Genomic DNA, 16,468 nt, shown 5'->3' on the forward strand with positions numbered 1-16,468 from the left:
TTTGGCACTTTTTTACTGATTCCTTTATTTAGTGTTGTGTTGGCCACTAGAAGGCAGCATGCATCATCTTTGGCGATTACATGTAATTATCTCACTGCAACCTAAATCAGACCAACGGCTGCTTTTACAAATATAGCAGGCTACACAACAACTGCAGACAGTCATTAGGCATAGGCTTGTTCGTATTGTTGTGACACAGATTTCAAATTCCCTTCAATATTTTTAAAGAGGATTAAAATGTTGGCACTTTTGAGCTTGTGTGCTTTTATTTTGAAGTTCCACAGTGCGCTACACTATATTGTTTACGGATGTAACAGGCATACGGAAACAACTCGCTAAACTCGTTTGGATAAATCACGAGTTAGTTTACCGTTTGATACTTCATCACGTAAACTCAATCTGCGTGACTTTGCAGCTATTGGTTAACCTGGAAATCATCTTGTTGTCATGGCGATAATACTTTGTAGTGTTTTTATACTGGTTGCAGCTTCTATTCACAACTGTGGTTAGTATCGTTTGGTCAGCATTAACCTGTCGGCTACTACAACTTCTGGCCGTGTCAAAATGTTACTGCGTTATTATTTTCAAACAGAAACAAAAAGGCATAGGCCTATTTGCACTTACTTACACTATCTCCAAAATCCCTTCTTTATGTATTGTTATTTTAATTATTCTGCACTCGCATATTGATGTATATGTGTGTAGATGGGGTCCTGCGCTTCGCCTCCTACTATCAAGACCACATGGTGCTGCAGAAGTCTCCAGAGAGAGCTGTAGTTTGGGGCTATGGATCCGAGGGGGCACAGGTGAAATTCACCTTGTCAGGACAACACCAACAGAAAATCTCACAGGCTACAGTGACAAACGGTTAGTAAAAGCATTTTATTTCCTATCTGATGTTTTTATGCTGACAACCAAAGGCTACCAAACAGGCTTAACTGATTGATCCTGTTGGGATGTGAAAGAGACTGCATGCTCAGAGCTGTAACCACTATTCAGACAGTTAGGTTGTGACCTGATATAGTAGAAGTTTTGAAGTAGTTGAAATAATAACAGACCTGTGTTTAAAGGAGGGGATGTTGCTTTAATATAATAAGTCAAAAGTCAAAGTAAACTTTAATGTCTATCTTACTCAGTTTGTGTTTACAGACGTTTCCAACAATCTCGAATATAAAATTATACAATATACAGATATGTATAAAAATATGTATAAAATATGTATATCCTATATACACAATCAACAGACACATTTACACATATGCACACATTAAGATAAAAAACACAACAATCAATATATACAAAATAATACAAAATAACAGTCACTTCAATAACAATATCGTTGGTGCAAAATTGTCCATAGAATGTGCATTTATTGCAGAGTGTCCATAGCAGCGTAATAAAAAGTGTCTTGTGCTGGATTTGAGTGTCTGAGTGTGTGTGGGGAGTTATAGTCCAGTGGGGGCAGGGGAGAGAGTGGAGGGAGGGGAGATAGTTCAGCCTCCTGACAGCCTGGTGTAAAAAAACTGTTCTTTAGTCTGGTTGTGCTCGACCTCAGGCTGCAGAACCTCCTCCCTGAAGGCAGGAGGGTGAAGTGTCAGTTGGAGGGATGGGTGGGGTCACCCACAATGCTGAGTCCTCTGCGGGTGAGGCGGGTGTTGTAGAGGTCCAGGAGTGATGGGAGTGAGGCACCGATGACCCTCTCAGCAGTGTTCACGACGCACTGCAGGGTCTTGCGGTTCGATGCTGTGCAGCTTCCGAACTACACCGTGATGCAGCTGCTAAGGATGCTCTCGATGGCGCCTCGGTAGAAGGAGAGCATGATTGGGGGGGGGGGGGGGGAAACTCCTGTTCTCTTCAGTTTGCGGACGAAGTAGAGAAGCTGCTGGGCTTTCTTGGTGATTGACGTGGTGTTGTTACTCCAGGAGAGGTCCTTGTTGATGTGCACCCCCAATCATTTGGTACAGCTCACCTGCTCCACAGCAGCACCACCAATCAATGGTGGTCAATGGTTGGGGGTGTTTGGTGTAGGTTCTCCTGAAGACGACAACAATCTCCTTTGCTTTCTCCACATTGAGAAAGAGATTGTTGTCTATGCACCACGTGGCCAGCTGGTTCACCTCTCTCGTCTCTCCTGTAGTGGGTTTCGTCGTTGTTGCTGATGAAACCCACGGTTGTGTCATCCGCAAACTTGATGAAGTGGTTGAAGCTGTGGGTGGGTGTGCACTGCAGTCGTGGGTCAGCAGGGTGAAGAGCAGGGGGCTGAGCACACATCCTTGGGGGAACCCCGTACTCAGTGTGATGGTGCCTGATGTGTTGTTGCCGACCCATACAGATTGGGGTCTGGCAGTGAGGAAGTCCAGCAGCCATTTGCAGAGAAAGGGGCTGAGGCCCAGGTTTATTAGCTTGCAAACCAGCTTCTGGGAGATGATAGTGTTGAACACTGAGCTAAAGTCTATGAACAGCATCCTAACATAAGAGTTTTTAGTGTCCAGGTGGGTGAGGGCTGGGTGGAGATCAGAGGAGATTGCATCCTCAGTGGACCGCTTTGCTCGCTATGCAAACTGAAACGGGTCCAGTGAGGGGGGAGGGTGGATTTGATTTGCTTCATGACTAGCCGCTCAAAGCACTTCATGATGGTGGAAGTCAGCGCTACTGGGCAGTAGTCATTGAAGCAGGAAGGTGATGACGTCTTCGGCACAGGTATGATGGTGGTTACCTTGAAGCACGAGGGAACAACAGCCTTGCTCAGGGAGATGTTGAAGATGTCTGTGAGGAAATCTGTGAGCTCAGCGGCGCAGTCCTTTAGCACACGACCAGGAATGTTGTCAGCGCGTTAATCCTTAACGCTCCTCACACTTCCTGGGGACAGACAGATAGCCTGGTCGTTGGGTGGAGGCGTTGTTTTCTGCGCAGGTATGCTGTTCTGTGCTTCAAAGCTTGCGAAGAAGCCATTGAGGTTGTTCAGCAGAGAGGTGTCACTGTCACAGGTCTGTGGTGGTTAATAAGAGTCAAAAGGTAACAGCTTTCATATAATAATTTGGTCTCTGTCAAAAACTGGCTCAGGTTACATGACAAGGAGGGAGTCCATGTAAGGGATTTACTTACAATACAATAATACACATATTAGACTAAGGTTAATTGAAACTATCAATATGGTGAGTAGATAGATGAATGTGATCAAGGGTAGTGTTGAAGGGGCCAAAGCAAAGTCAGCTGAGGGAAGCATGACAGGAGAACCAGTTTTTACAGCTTTCAGTTCCCCCTCCCTCTCTCTCTCCCCCTATCTCTCTCTCTCTCTCTCTCTCTCTCTCTGCTATTTGCACTTTTAAAATCATGTGTCTCGATTGTAACATTTGACTTGGATGTAACCCTTGGCCTTCATTTAACGATAACAGAGCCTTGTGAGGCGCTAAACAAACGTTAAAGCTCAGAAAGTTTGAATGTGCATTTGGTCATCTTAAATAATGTGGTTTGATCCCCAGCTTCTCTAGGCAACATGTCAAAGTGTCCGTGGGACTTTGCTCCTGATTGGGTCCTCCAACAGTGTGTGATTGTTAGTCTCCCTGAGCAGGTGGCACCTTGTATCTTAGCCTCTTCCTCAGTATAAGTGAGTGTTAATGCTGACTGGAAAAGCACTTTATAAATGCAGTTGATTTACATAGAGTCCATGGTTTTAGATGATTCACTGGTGTATCCTCGCTCATAGCTCCTCACTCCCCTCTCCTTGAGATGCATTTTACAAATTGAGGTTCATCCAAGATGGATTGCTGAGATAGATTTCCGGGTCAATCAATCAATCAATCAACAACTTTATTAATCCCGCAAGGGGCAATTGGTTATGAGCAGCAGCTTATGTTATGTACACAGGCAGGAACATACAGGAAGAAAACACACAGACACACCCGGGAGCACAGATGTGGATCATTCCAATTTACACTATAAATAGTTCATAGCATCACAATAATAAATAAATAAATAATCAAGTTAAAAGCCTTTCAAGAATTTAAAAGTTTGAGTGCAGAAGGGATGAATGATTTTGAAAAGCGATTAGTCTTTAGAGCAGGTAGAGCATATCTTCGCCCTGATGGCAACAGACGAAATTCATGTGAAAGTACATGACCTGGAGAGTTCAGAATGCTCTCTGCTTTCTGCAGAATCTGTTGGTTACAGAAGGAAATTATGTCTCTCTGTTTCACGCCGATGATCTTAGAGCAGGTTTTAACAATGCTGTTCAGGCTGTTCCTGTCTTTCAGTGTAAGGCTATGGAACCAGCAGATAAAAGAAAAACAAATAAGGCTCTCAATGAATGCTTGGTAAAAATGACAAAGAATGAAAGGCCAGAGGAATGAGGAGCCCAGCGTGCACAACATTGGGAAATTAGAAGAGCCCTTAGTGTCACTGACTGTCTTTACAGGTACCTGGCGGGTCACTCTAGACCCTGTTGAAGCTGGAGGTCCCTACAATGTGACGGCAGCCGTGCAGAACATCACAGCTGTTCTGACAGACGTGCTGTTTGGAGACATTTGGCTGTGTGGAGGACAGAGCAACATGTTGTTTGAAGTATTTAAGGTAGGCCGAACCAGGTGAACACCTGTGTGTTTTTCTGAGCTGACCATCTCTCAAAAATGTGCAGTACAAGTCAGAAAAGCCTAAACTACACAAAAAATGTTGCACAAATATATTGGTGCCATGAAGCATTCCAGATGTATGGGACATTCTGTTTGATATGTATATATTTATTCATTTTGTATTTATTCTCCAATAGGTCTTCAATGCATCAAAAGAGCTGAAGCGTGCAGCATATTATCCTCATGTGAGGACTTTTATGGCAACCCTGGCCCAGAACAAAACTGAGCAAACTGATTTGATTGACGTCCAAATTCCCTGGTCTGTGCCGCCATTATGTGGGTTTAAGATATTTATTTTATTCATAAAATGGTTTAAATCTGTGTTTGCAGATTAAAGGTTTAGGTGGGTTACTTAACTGCAACTGAACCTGTCTTAAATGCTTTGAAATAGAAACATGCATACTCAGTCACATGTTCATGAGTCCAAGCTAGTGTTTTGTTTGATTGCAGCACAGCGATGTAATCAACCATGTTGGTATTTGTTTATGTGTGTTTTATCACTCTGCTGATTGACTACTTAACAGGCAAGATTTTTTCCAGATCTGTCCGGTTTCTCTGCAGTGTGCTGGCTCTTTGGGCGTGATTTGTATGATAAGCTGCAGTACCCCATAGGACTGGTGGAGTCCTGTTGGGGGGGCACACCTATCGAACCCTGGTGTTCTCCAAGAGCACTACAGCACTGTGGACTACTACAGCAGCCTTTTGCCGGGTAAGTTTCAGGGTTTCAATAAAGATATAGATACAGTATTATATCATCATATTATGTTTTGTCATACCGATCGATTTCCAAACACACATTAAGTAGTGCTTTAATGTTGTATATTAACTAACTACAAGGTTGACTCTTTATTGCACCTTAAATTCTTTCAGTCCCAAAGTAAATTCAGTGTTGTGGAATGCAATGATCCACCCACTGCTGAACATGACCATCAAAGGAGCCATCTGGTACCAAGGTAGGACGGGCTGCAAAGGTTTCTGATTTTCATGTATGTCCTGCATGTACTGTATACGCCTTGTGTTGGTTGCTCTTAGGTGAGGCTAACACCATTTATCATCAAGAGAAGTACAACTGTTCCTTCCCTGCTATGATTGATGACTGGAGGATGGCGTTTCATCAGGGCTCAGGAGGGCAGACTGCTCTCGATTTCCCTTTTGGATTTGTCCAGGTATGTAACATTAATGATTTTAGTTTTAATAGCAAAATCACACTACAGCAAATTGTCCCTTAGATGCTTTTTTTCCCCCAAATATGTATTGTTCATTTCTCAAAATCCACAGGAACCACTGAAAAATGTACATAAATCCATAGCCCTGCACTTATTTAAACATAAAATAAGTCACTTTCTAAGTTTGTTAGCCTTTTACTTTATTGCCTTTTCCAAAACGGAGAATGACAGAATTGAGTTCAAACTAAATTAAAGCTGCAAGCAGCGTTGAGCGGGTCTTCGACGCTCCGCAGGCTGTCCGCACGTCGAGGTGTGTTTGTAGGTGTCTCGAGGACTCGGCCGTTGGCAAACGTGGGAAGTTTCAGGCCGATCGGACAACGTACATACATACGTACGAGTTGTAGCAGTATCATAAACATTGTGTTTGATGGCGAGTGATCTGTCGCCATGGCAACGGCATTTGATGACACCACATAATACGCCTAGATGTGTTGAGGGCTGCATCGTTATCAAACCTGTGAAGTTTTGGGCCGTTTAGAGCATGTTAACTGGAGTTATGAGAAAACCGTGTTTCACGGCGACCATTTTGTTACCATAGCAACGACATTTGACGGAATCTCAAAACTGACACATATGTGTCGAGGGCTTGACTGTTAGAACACATGTGAAATGTGAACACTTTTTTACCATTTACACAGGACTTATAGAAATATCGTGCTTAACCGCGAGGGATGCGTTGCCATGGTAACAGCTTTTGAGGAAAACTCACTATTGTCATATTGAGGTGTTGAGGGCCGGACCATTAACTGTCATCTGAAGTCTGGTGTAGTTTGGACCATTTTCCATTACTTAAGACAACATTGTGTTTTATGGCGAAGGATGCGTTGCCATGGCAACAGCTTTTGAGGAAAACTCACTATTGTCATATTGAGGTGTTGAGGGCCGGACCATTAACTGTCATCTGAAGTCTGGTGTAGTTTGGACCATTTTCCATTGACTTAAGACAATATTGTGTTTTATGGCGAGGGATGCGTTGCCATGGCAACGGCATATGATGACATCCCATAATTGGCGTAGAGTTGTTGAGGGCCGGACTAGTAGCCATCATATGAAGTGTGGTGCAGTTTGGACCATCTTTCATTGACTTAAGACAACATTGTGTTTTATGGCGAGGGATGCGTTGCCATGGAAACGGCATACGGTGAGATCTCAGATTTCACGTAGAGCTGTTGAGGCATGGACCGGTGATATAAAAGTGAAGATTGGGGGACGATGGGACCGTGTCCATTGGAGTTACAGCGACACCGTGTTTTATGGCGAGGGATTCGTTGCCATGGTAACGCCATATTAAGTAACATCAAATTTGACGTAGAGCTGTTCAGGGCCGCAGTGTTAACCATCATGTGAAGTTTGGTGGCGTTCTGAGTATGTCAGTTGGCGTTATGACATCATCGTGTTCCATGGCGAGGGATGGCCTAGCATCGAGCGAACACAAACTTTGGCGCCAAATCACGGCTACGCCGCGCGAAAGAAAAAAACTTCCGTGATAACTTTGAATTGCCGAGACGCTACCCGACGAATTTCGAGTCGTACGGATAAAGTCCCTGGGAGAAGATAGATTTCGTGCGGAGGACGAAAAACGCGATAAATCGCGTTTTCAAAATGGCCGGCTTCCTGTACGTTATTTTATACCCCTCCAAGAGGCTTTTTGGTTTGTGTCCGCACCCTAGATATGCGTAGCGAGTTTCGTTCGTTTACGTGAAAGTTAAAGTGGGGGGAGTTTACGTTAAAAATGGAAGTGGGCGTGGCCTACGCAATTTTTGATGCAAAGTTCCGGAACCAATTACACATCTCAAGTTGCACCACTTCTGACGCGCATGCAAAATTTGGTGAGTTTTCACATATGTTGCGGGGGTCAAAGGTTTATCGGTCGCTGCGCGACCGATTTCAATAGGGTCTTCGCCGACCTAGGTCTGAGACCCTAATTATGACTGTGGTTTAACTTGGTCACAGAACACTAATGTGAAATGCTAAGTATTGAAAGCATTAGCTGTTTCGTTGCTTCTTTGGGCTTCTATTTTGAAAATCAAGCCTCATTCTCAGCTCTCTATCAGGATTTATTTTTATAATTGTTTTATTTTGTACATCCAAACTATAATTTATTTGTACTTGCAGCTGTCTACCTTAAAAAAAAAACTCAACTAGTGACGCCTATCCGATGTATGTATGCTTGTGTGTTTGTGTCCGGCACCGGCATTTGTTTTCAATGGATATTATGATACTGTGACATTTGAGTAGCGGCGCCCATAAAAGTGAAGTAACCACAGGCACTTGTCATGTTCATGGACTCGCAGGAGTACTTTACTGCTGAATGAATACTGAGGGAAACATTGTTTATTTGCCTTTGTTTTTGTTAAATAAAATAAAAAACCTGGCGTTTTATAGTTTCAGGGGTAACACTAATCCATGATTTATTTGCACTTCCAGCTGAGTACCTGGGAAAAAAATTCCAAAAGTGACGCCTATCCGAATATCCGCTGGCACCAGACAGCAGATACCGGCTTTGTCCCAAATGCCCGAATGCAGAAAACTTTCATGGCTGTGGCTATGGATTTGCCAGATGAAAAATCTCCCTTTGGCTCGTAAGGATTGTATTAACATGAACTCATAGCATATGACCCTGTACAACACCAGGGACAATTACCTTGCTTTTTACAAGTATTTGGTGATACCTTTGTGTGATTGGCATATAATGTTGATAGGTGATTAGCTAATGGAAACACATAAACAACAACTCTTTCAGTAGATTTGGTCAATTCTTACATGTCACAATTCAATGTAACCCAACTCTTGTTTTGAGAGAAGTGGTACCGAAGGTCAGTGTTTTTTTTAATCTACGATATCAGATCAGACTTAAATGCTAAAATAAAAAAATGCTGATGTTGCAATTGTTTGAACTGGAGAATGGAGCTCAAATCACTCATTTCCATATGTTTCTGATCTGCCTTCCAGCGAGTCATTAGGACAATTTTAAGATACCTAGAAACAAATCCAAAAAACGATTTGCTGCCACAAAGTGAATCCTAGGCATAACTCTCACAACAACAGACTTTCTTATGTACTGAAGTAGTACTGTGTTTGTACTAAATTACAAACACAGAAACAGCTATCTGCTGTTTTTATGTCTTGACCTGAATCTTGTGTGATTTTGTTTTATTTCAGGATCCATCCCAGAGACAAGCAGGACGTGGCCTTCAGACTGTCATTGGGAGCAAGGGCAGTGGCGTATGGTGAGCAGGACGTGGCCTTTCGTGGACCTTTCCCCAGCCAAATCCTGTCCACTCCAAAGTATCTCGAGATTACCTACGACCAGAAAGTCTCTGTCACTCCGTCTGAAAACATATTTGAGGTAAGGCTGGCAGCGGCACATTCAGTATGACATCTTTCCCATATTTACCTGCTGGCTTTATTAAATATGCTAACAAAAAGAATAACTTTACCATAAGACAGAGTTTATGGCTGAAGTCGAATAGTCCATTTAGCTTAGGAACCTTCCTAACGGAGTGAAATGACCCGGAAGTCCCTCAGTGGCAGCCATGATAAGTGCCGTTCGAATTCTCTAGATGATAGGAAAGGAGGTTTCAAACTTCCTTTATAACCTCCTTTAGCTTAGGAACCACTGGACCTCCCTCACCGAAAGGAGAGGAGAACATGCTGCCCCACAATGCCTTGCAGCCGCAGCATTTGCCGTCACACAACAGTCGGCAGTTCACGGAAACAACCGATTATGACCGTGAAAATTATATCATGAAAGTTAACATTTTACAGTCTGAGCTGTGTGGGGTTTGTTCAACTTTTAAAAGATGTTTGAATGGTGATATACACAGTGATAGATGTTAAGGACTAACGTTTATAATAAATAGCCTACATTTGTATTTATTATAAGATCTTTTCATACAATCATACGTATTGTGATCATTTGTATTAATGTGGACCGGAGGGAGAGGGTGACGAGCATAAGTTTCACTTTCCTTTTTTATTTCAATTCCAACTTTGGTCATGAAGAATATGTTTCTCTGTTGTCCACGTTCATAAAGCATAAAACAACAGCATCAGAGCACGGTGCAGAGTCTCTAGATGAGTAGTCCCTCGTTCTTATTATACATCCATGTTGTAGTCCGCTGTATAGAAAACTGTAGTTTCCATAGTTTCCCCACAGCAGCAGCAGCAGACGCACATTTATGACGTCCGCTGGCGCATCATAAACACGTCGGATAGTGAAAGTGCAGTCGAATTCTCTAAAGTACCGCAGTCTCTTCTCCTAAATCCTTTTGAATTCTCCTATCCACTATCCCTTAACCCCATGACGTTTCACTCAGAGGTCAAGGAATAGACGATAGGGTTAGACGTTAGGAGCTGATTTTTGGATTATCCGACCGCAACCTATGTTTGCTCCGATAATTTCTTGCTAAATAAATACAATTCTCTTCTATTAAGATCTGCTGCTCAGAAAGTGAGTCTCCATGGGATCCTAAGGCTCATTGGGTTCCAGCTCCCATCATGGAGTGGGGTCCGACCACTGTCCAGTTATCTACCAGCTTGTGTTCTCCCACTGAACAAGTATCTGCTCTGCGGTATGCATGGAGAGACTGGCCCTGTGACTTTAAAGCCTGTCCAATCTACAGCGCCAGTAAGATTTTACCTGCTCCTCCTTTTACCAGCCAAAGTAATCAATGAACTGTAAGAAGATCAAATAATGAACAGTCTGCCTTTGTTCAAGTCAACATAAGCTGATCTCTCAATGAAGTGGAATTAGGCAAATGAATGACTTTAAACAGGATGATTGAGACTGTGAAAGTAAGAAGCTGAAAACAATATGACACGATAGTGGATTGTTACTGAGAAAAGCTCAACTTGTCTTATATTCTTAGTTTTTTTTACAGATATCAAGGATTATTTTAGAGGGAAGGAGGTTTTTTTTAATGGTTTATGACTAGACAATTACTTTTAGTATTCAATAAGTTAATTGATTAGTCTTAGAGGGGGAGTGACCGATCCAACACATTACTAAGTGAAAAATACTGTCTTCAATTGATGGCATCTGGATTCAAAGCTCATCCTCATTTATTGTACAAGTGTGGTCAGTTTTTCTGAAAGAGTCCAAACTATAATGCGTCATCTCATCAAAAGAGAATAATGGAGAATAATGCAACAAGATTATTGCTGTTATATCACGTCTTGGTTGGAAAGCTTGGCAGTTGTACCTGTCAGCCTGCTGGGAAATATGTTTACTTTATTTTAAAGATGTTTTTGAATCAGTCCGTCTCAAATTTAAATACTGAATGTTAAGTACAAAAATAAATTGCTGGATGTATGTAGAAAAACATGACAAAGGTTTTATTTGAACAAAACTCTGAAGTGTACAACACAAATCAGTCGTTATGACTAAATGTTTGAACAAATAAATGTTAAATAAACAACTAAGTTTGTGTGTGTGTGTGTTGCATTCAAAGCCATTGTTTGTTTTTTTTAGGATGACTTTCAACATCTGTCCAGGGACTACAGATGAAAAATAGCCTGTTGGCTAACTCTGGCGCATTTACAGAAATGTCAATCAATGTGCACTGTCCCTGTCAAATAAATAAATAAATTAAATTATAAATTAAATTAAATATGACAGTAAAACAGAGACGGTAGAAAAAAAATCTACTGTTGTTGAACTGGAGACAAAAGTGTAATTGCAACTTCATTTAGGGTACCAACAGTTATATATTTATGCAACAGTGTGCCATTTACCAAACCTTGTATACTTTTTTTATTCAGCAGATTTCCCAATAAAAAAAAAGAGGTTTATTTTGACTACGACTTTACAAACAAAAATGAAATTGTCATAACAGCTATGGTGGGTTAATGTGGCTATTAGCACTTTAAGCACACAACTTGTCTTAAATGTTCATTCTGGAAATTATTGAAAAAATGACATGACACACTTAGTAAATAAGCATCAACTATGCTAGCACACATCCCCAGTAAAGTTCCCAGCTGTCTGGGACTAGCTCGAAGATGAAAAACAATAGATAACAAAGGCTTGAGTTCCTGAATGCCTCGGTTTCCTACATGTTTGAACCATAAAGGAAAAGGGAGGAAAAAACAATATTAGCTTTGTAAATAAAAACTACTTTTTCCAAGGATTGCGTCCATGTATGACCTTGCCCTCCAGGATCAGGAGTTGAAATAGGAGGTAGAGGGCTTCATGTTGATGGTGGGGGAGGTCAGGTGGTGCTGGTGAGAGGAGCTAGGGGGCTGCGGTGCCTGTCCTGAGGAAAGACAAAAGGATAAAAAGTACAAGCATCACAATCAATGCAGAGGGATCATCATTAAGCATTAAACAAATACAATTTGTACTTTAAAAGTAGTAGCACAATACATGATGTCAAACCTTGGAAAGTATCTAGATATCCCTGCCCTAATGCCAAAGTAACTGGCAACTGAATATGTTTTGCCGTTTAATGTCTGGGAGCCCGACGCGAAGAGGGATCACCTTGAAGGTTACTTATCTCACTGCAACCTAAATCAGACCAACGGCTGCTTTTATAAATATAGCAGGCTACACAACAACTGCAGATAGTCATTATAGGCTTGTTTGTATTGTTGTGAGACAGACTTTTAAAATGGATTAAAAGGTTGGCACTTTTGAGCTTGTGTGCTTTTATTTTGAAGGGCCGCAGTGCGCTACACTATATTGTTTACGAATGTAACAGACATACTGAAAAGACTCGCTAAACTCGTTTGGATAAGTCACGAGTTAGTTTACTGTTTGATATACTTCATCACGTAAGCTCAGTCTGCGTGACTTTGCAGCTTTTGGTTAACCTGGATATCATCTTGTCATGGCGATAAGACTTTGTGGTGTTTTTATACTGGTTGCAGCTTCTATTCACGACTGTGGTGAGTATCGTTTGATCAGCATTAACCTGTACTACAACTTCTTGCCGTGTCAAAATGTTACTGCGTTATTATTTTCAAACAGAAACAAAAAGGCATATTTGCACTTACTTACACTATCTCCAAAATCCCTTCTTTATGTATTGTTATTTTAATGTTTCTACAATCGCATATTAATGTGTATGTGTGTAGATGGGGTCCTGCGCTTCGCTTCCTACTATAAAGACCACATGGTGCTGCAGAAGTCTCCAGAGAGAGCTGTAGTTTGGGGCACAGGTGAAATTCACCTTGTCAGGACAACACCAACAGAAAATCTCGCAGGCCACAGTGACAAACGGTGAGTAAAAGCATTTTATTTCCGATCTGATGTTTTTATGCTGACAACCAAAGGCTATACCAAACAGGCTTAACTGAATGATCCTGTTGGGGAGTGATATGAAAGAGACTGCATGCTCAGAGCTGTAACCACTATTCAGACAGTTAGGTTGTGACCTGATATAGATAGAAGTTAGAAGTTTTGAAGTAGTTGAAATAGTAACAGGTGTTTAAAGGAGGGGATGTTGCTCTAATATAATAAGAGTTGAAAGGTAACATCTTTCATATAATAATTTGGTCTCTGTCAAAAACTGGCTCAGGTTACATGACAAGGAGGGAGTCCATGTAAGGGATTTACTTACTGTACAAACAATAATACACATATTAGACTAAGGTTAATTGAAACTATCAATATGGTGAGTAGATAGATGAATGTGATCAAGGGTAGTGTTGAAGGGGCCAAAGCAAAGTCAGCTGAGGGAAGCATGACAGGAGAACCAGTTTTTACAGCTTTCAGTTCCCCCTCCCTCTCTCTCCCTCTCTCTCTCTCTCTCTCTCTCTCTCTCTCTCTCTCTCTCTCTCTCTCTCTCTCTCTCTCTCTCTCTCTCTCTCTCTCTCTCTCTCTCTCTCTCGGCTATTTGCACTTTTAAAATCATGTATCTCGATTGTGAAATTTGACTTGGATGTAACCCTTGGCCTTCATTTAACGATAACAGTGCCTTGTGAGGCGCTAAACAAACGTTGAGGCTCAGACAGTTTGAACGTGCATTTGGTCATCTTAAATAATGTGGTTTGATCCCCAGCTTCTCTAGGCAACATGTCAAAGTGTCCGTGGGACTTTGCTCCTGATTGGCTCCACCAACAGTGTGTGATTGTTAGTCTCCCTGAGCAGGTGGCACCTTGTATCTTAGCCTCTTCCTCAGTATAACGCAGCGTCCACACCGCGGCGTGCGTTGAAGCTTGCCGGTGGGCGTGTCTGAAACTCGACCAACAACTAATCACATGAATCTCCCGCCCCGGACACACAAGCACGCGGTTTGATTGGCTAGAGCTTGTACTGGCATATGATTTGATTGGCTGACGCTTCCGTTGAAGCTTCAAAAGTTGAACATTGCTCAACTTTTGAATCGAACAACGCAAGCAAAGCGAAGCGACGGAACCACAATGCAGTTCGGCAAAGCATGACTTCACCCCATTCAAAGTGAATGGGCAGAAGCGTTGAAGCTTAGACGCACGACGCCGTGTGGACGGGCCGTAAATGAGTGTTAATGCTGACTGGAAAAGCACTTTATAAATGCAGTTGATTTACCATTTACATTTTTAGAGTCCATGGTTTTAGATGATTCACTGGTGTATCCTCGCTCATAGCTCCTCACTCCCCTCTCCTTGAGATGCATTTTACAAATTGAGGTTCATCCATGATGGATTGCTGAGATAGATTTCCGGGTCAAGTGCCAGAGGAATGAGGAGCCCAGCGTACACAACATTGGGAAATTAGAAGAGCCCTAAGTGTCACTGACTGTCTTTACAGGTACCTGGCGGGTCACTCTAGACCCTGTTGAAGCTGGAGGGTCCCTACAATGTGACAGCAGCCGTGCAGAACATCACAGCTGTTCTGACAGACGTGCTGTTTGGAGACGTTTGGCTGTGTGGAGGGCAGAGCAACATGTTGTTGAAATTATCTCAGGTAGGCTGAACCAGGTGAACACCTGTGTGTCTTTCTGATCTGACCATCTCTCAAAAATGTGCAGTACAAGTCAGAAAAAACTAAACTACAACAAAAAAGGTTGCACAAATAGATAAGGGCCATGAAGCATTCCAGATATATGGGACTTTCTGATTGATATGTATATATTTATTCATTTTGTATTTATTCTCCAATAGATCTTCAATGCATCAAAGGAGCTCAAGAATGCAGCACATTATCCTCATGTGAGGACTTTTATGGCATCCCTGGCCCAGAGCAAAACTGAGCAAACTGATTTGATTCACATCCAAATTCCCTGGTCTGTGCCGCCATTATGTGGGTTTAAGATATTTATTTTATTCATAAAATGGTTTAAATCTGTGTTTGCAGATTAAAGGTTCAGGTGGGTTACTTAACTGCAACTGAACCTGTCTTAAATGCTTTGAAATAGAAACATGCATACTTAGTCACATGTTCATGAGTCCAAGCTAGTGTTTTGTTTGGTTGCAGCACAGTGATGTAATCAACCATGTTGGTATTTGTTTATGTGTGTTTTACCAGCTTTTTGCATTCTGCTGATTGACTACTTAACAGAAAGGATTTTTTCCAGATCTGTCAGGATTCTCTGCAGTGTGCTGGCTCTTTGGGCGTGATTTGTATGATAAGCTGCAGTACCCCATAGGACTGGTGGAGTCCTGTTATGGGGGCACAACTATCAAAGCCTGGTCCTCTCCAAGAGCACTAAAGCACTGTGGACTACTACAGCAGCCTGATGACGGGTACGTTTCAGGGATTCAATAAAGATATAGATACAGTATTATATCATCATATTATGTTTTGTCATACCGATCGATTTTCAAACACACATTAAGTAGTGCTTTAATGTTGTATATTAACTAACTACACGGTTGACTCTTTATTGCACCTTAAATTCTTTCAGTCCCAAAGTAAATTCAGTGTTGTGGAATGCAATGATCCACCCACTGCTGAACATGACCATCAAAGGAGCCATCTGGTACCAAGGTAGGACGGGCTGCAAAGGTTTCTGATTTTCATGTATGTCCTGCATGTACTGTATACACCTTGTGTTGCTCTTAGGTGAGGATAACACCATTTATCATCAAGAGAAGTACAACTGTTACTTCCCTGCTATGATTGATGACTGGAGGATGGCGTTTCATCAGGGCTCAGGAGGGCAGACGGCCCTCGATTTCCCTTTTGGATTTGTCCAGGTATGTACCATTAATGATTTTAGTTTTAATAGCAAAATCACACCACAGCAAATTGTCCCTTATACCCCTTTCACACCAACAGGGTTCCAGGACTGGTTCGGAGCTGGAGCTTGAAAAGCACCGGTTTTTCCTGTTCACACCGCAGCGGAGCCGCCTCTAAGCTCCGGAATCCAGTTTGTTTGGAGCACAAAAAAGTTCTCCGTCTAGAAAGCAAGCACCGCATACGTCACGCTTATGTCGGAGGGGTGTGAGATTAACCTGAGCTAACAGTTAAAGGCGAGTACGGCAAATAAAAGTTGTAACAAGCAGTAGTGCTGAGCAAAGTGACTAGAACGCAACCACACACTTGTAAAAAAAAAACACACTTTATAAAGTCAGGCAACACTAACCAGGCTTCTTGTGATTCTGTTTATTTGTGCCTTACTTTGACCATCCGTTCGCTGTTATTGATCATTGTGGAGAGCAGGCAGACGTTTTGTTTTGTATTATAGCAGC

At 42.1% G+C, this 16,468-nt stretch overlaps 1 protein-coding gene and 1 pseudogene across 1 annotated transcript; both read left to right on the top strand.

Moving 5' to 3' along the window:
- The first annotated feature begins 315 nt into the window (after window positions 1-315).
- On the top strand, window positions 316-11,278 carry LOC117470154 (sialate O-acetylesterase-like). The gene is made up of 10 exons (XM_034114738.1): window positions 316-505; window positions 706-867; window positions 4,415-4,569; window positions 4,766-4,904; window positions 5,169-5,337; window positions 5,499-5,581; window positions 5,661-5,794; window positions 8,282-8,436; window positions 9,017-9,203; window positions 10,292-11,278. The coding sequence occupies exons 1-10, from the start codon at window positions 448-450 to the stop codon at window positions 10,529-10,531; spliced, it is 1,482 nt and encodes a 493-aa protein (XP_033970629.1). The 5' UTR covers window positions 316-447; the 3' UTR covers window positions 10,532-11,278.
- A 1,168-nt stretch (window positions 11,279-12,446) lies between these two features.
- On the top strand, window positions 12,447-16,244 carry LOC117470156 (annotated as a pseudogene).
- The last annotated feature ends 224 nt before the right edge of the window (window positions 16,245-16,468 follow it).

The sequence above is a fragment of the Trematomus bernacchii genome, unplaced genomic scaffold, assembly GCF_902827165.1.
Source record: "Trematomus bernacchii unplaced genomic scaffold, fTreBer1.1, whole genome shotgun sequence".
Lineage (NCBI taxonomy): Eukaryota > Metazoa > Chordata > Actinopteri > Perciformes > Nototheniidae > Trematomus > Trematomus bernacchii.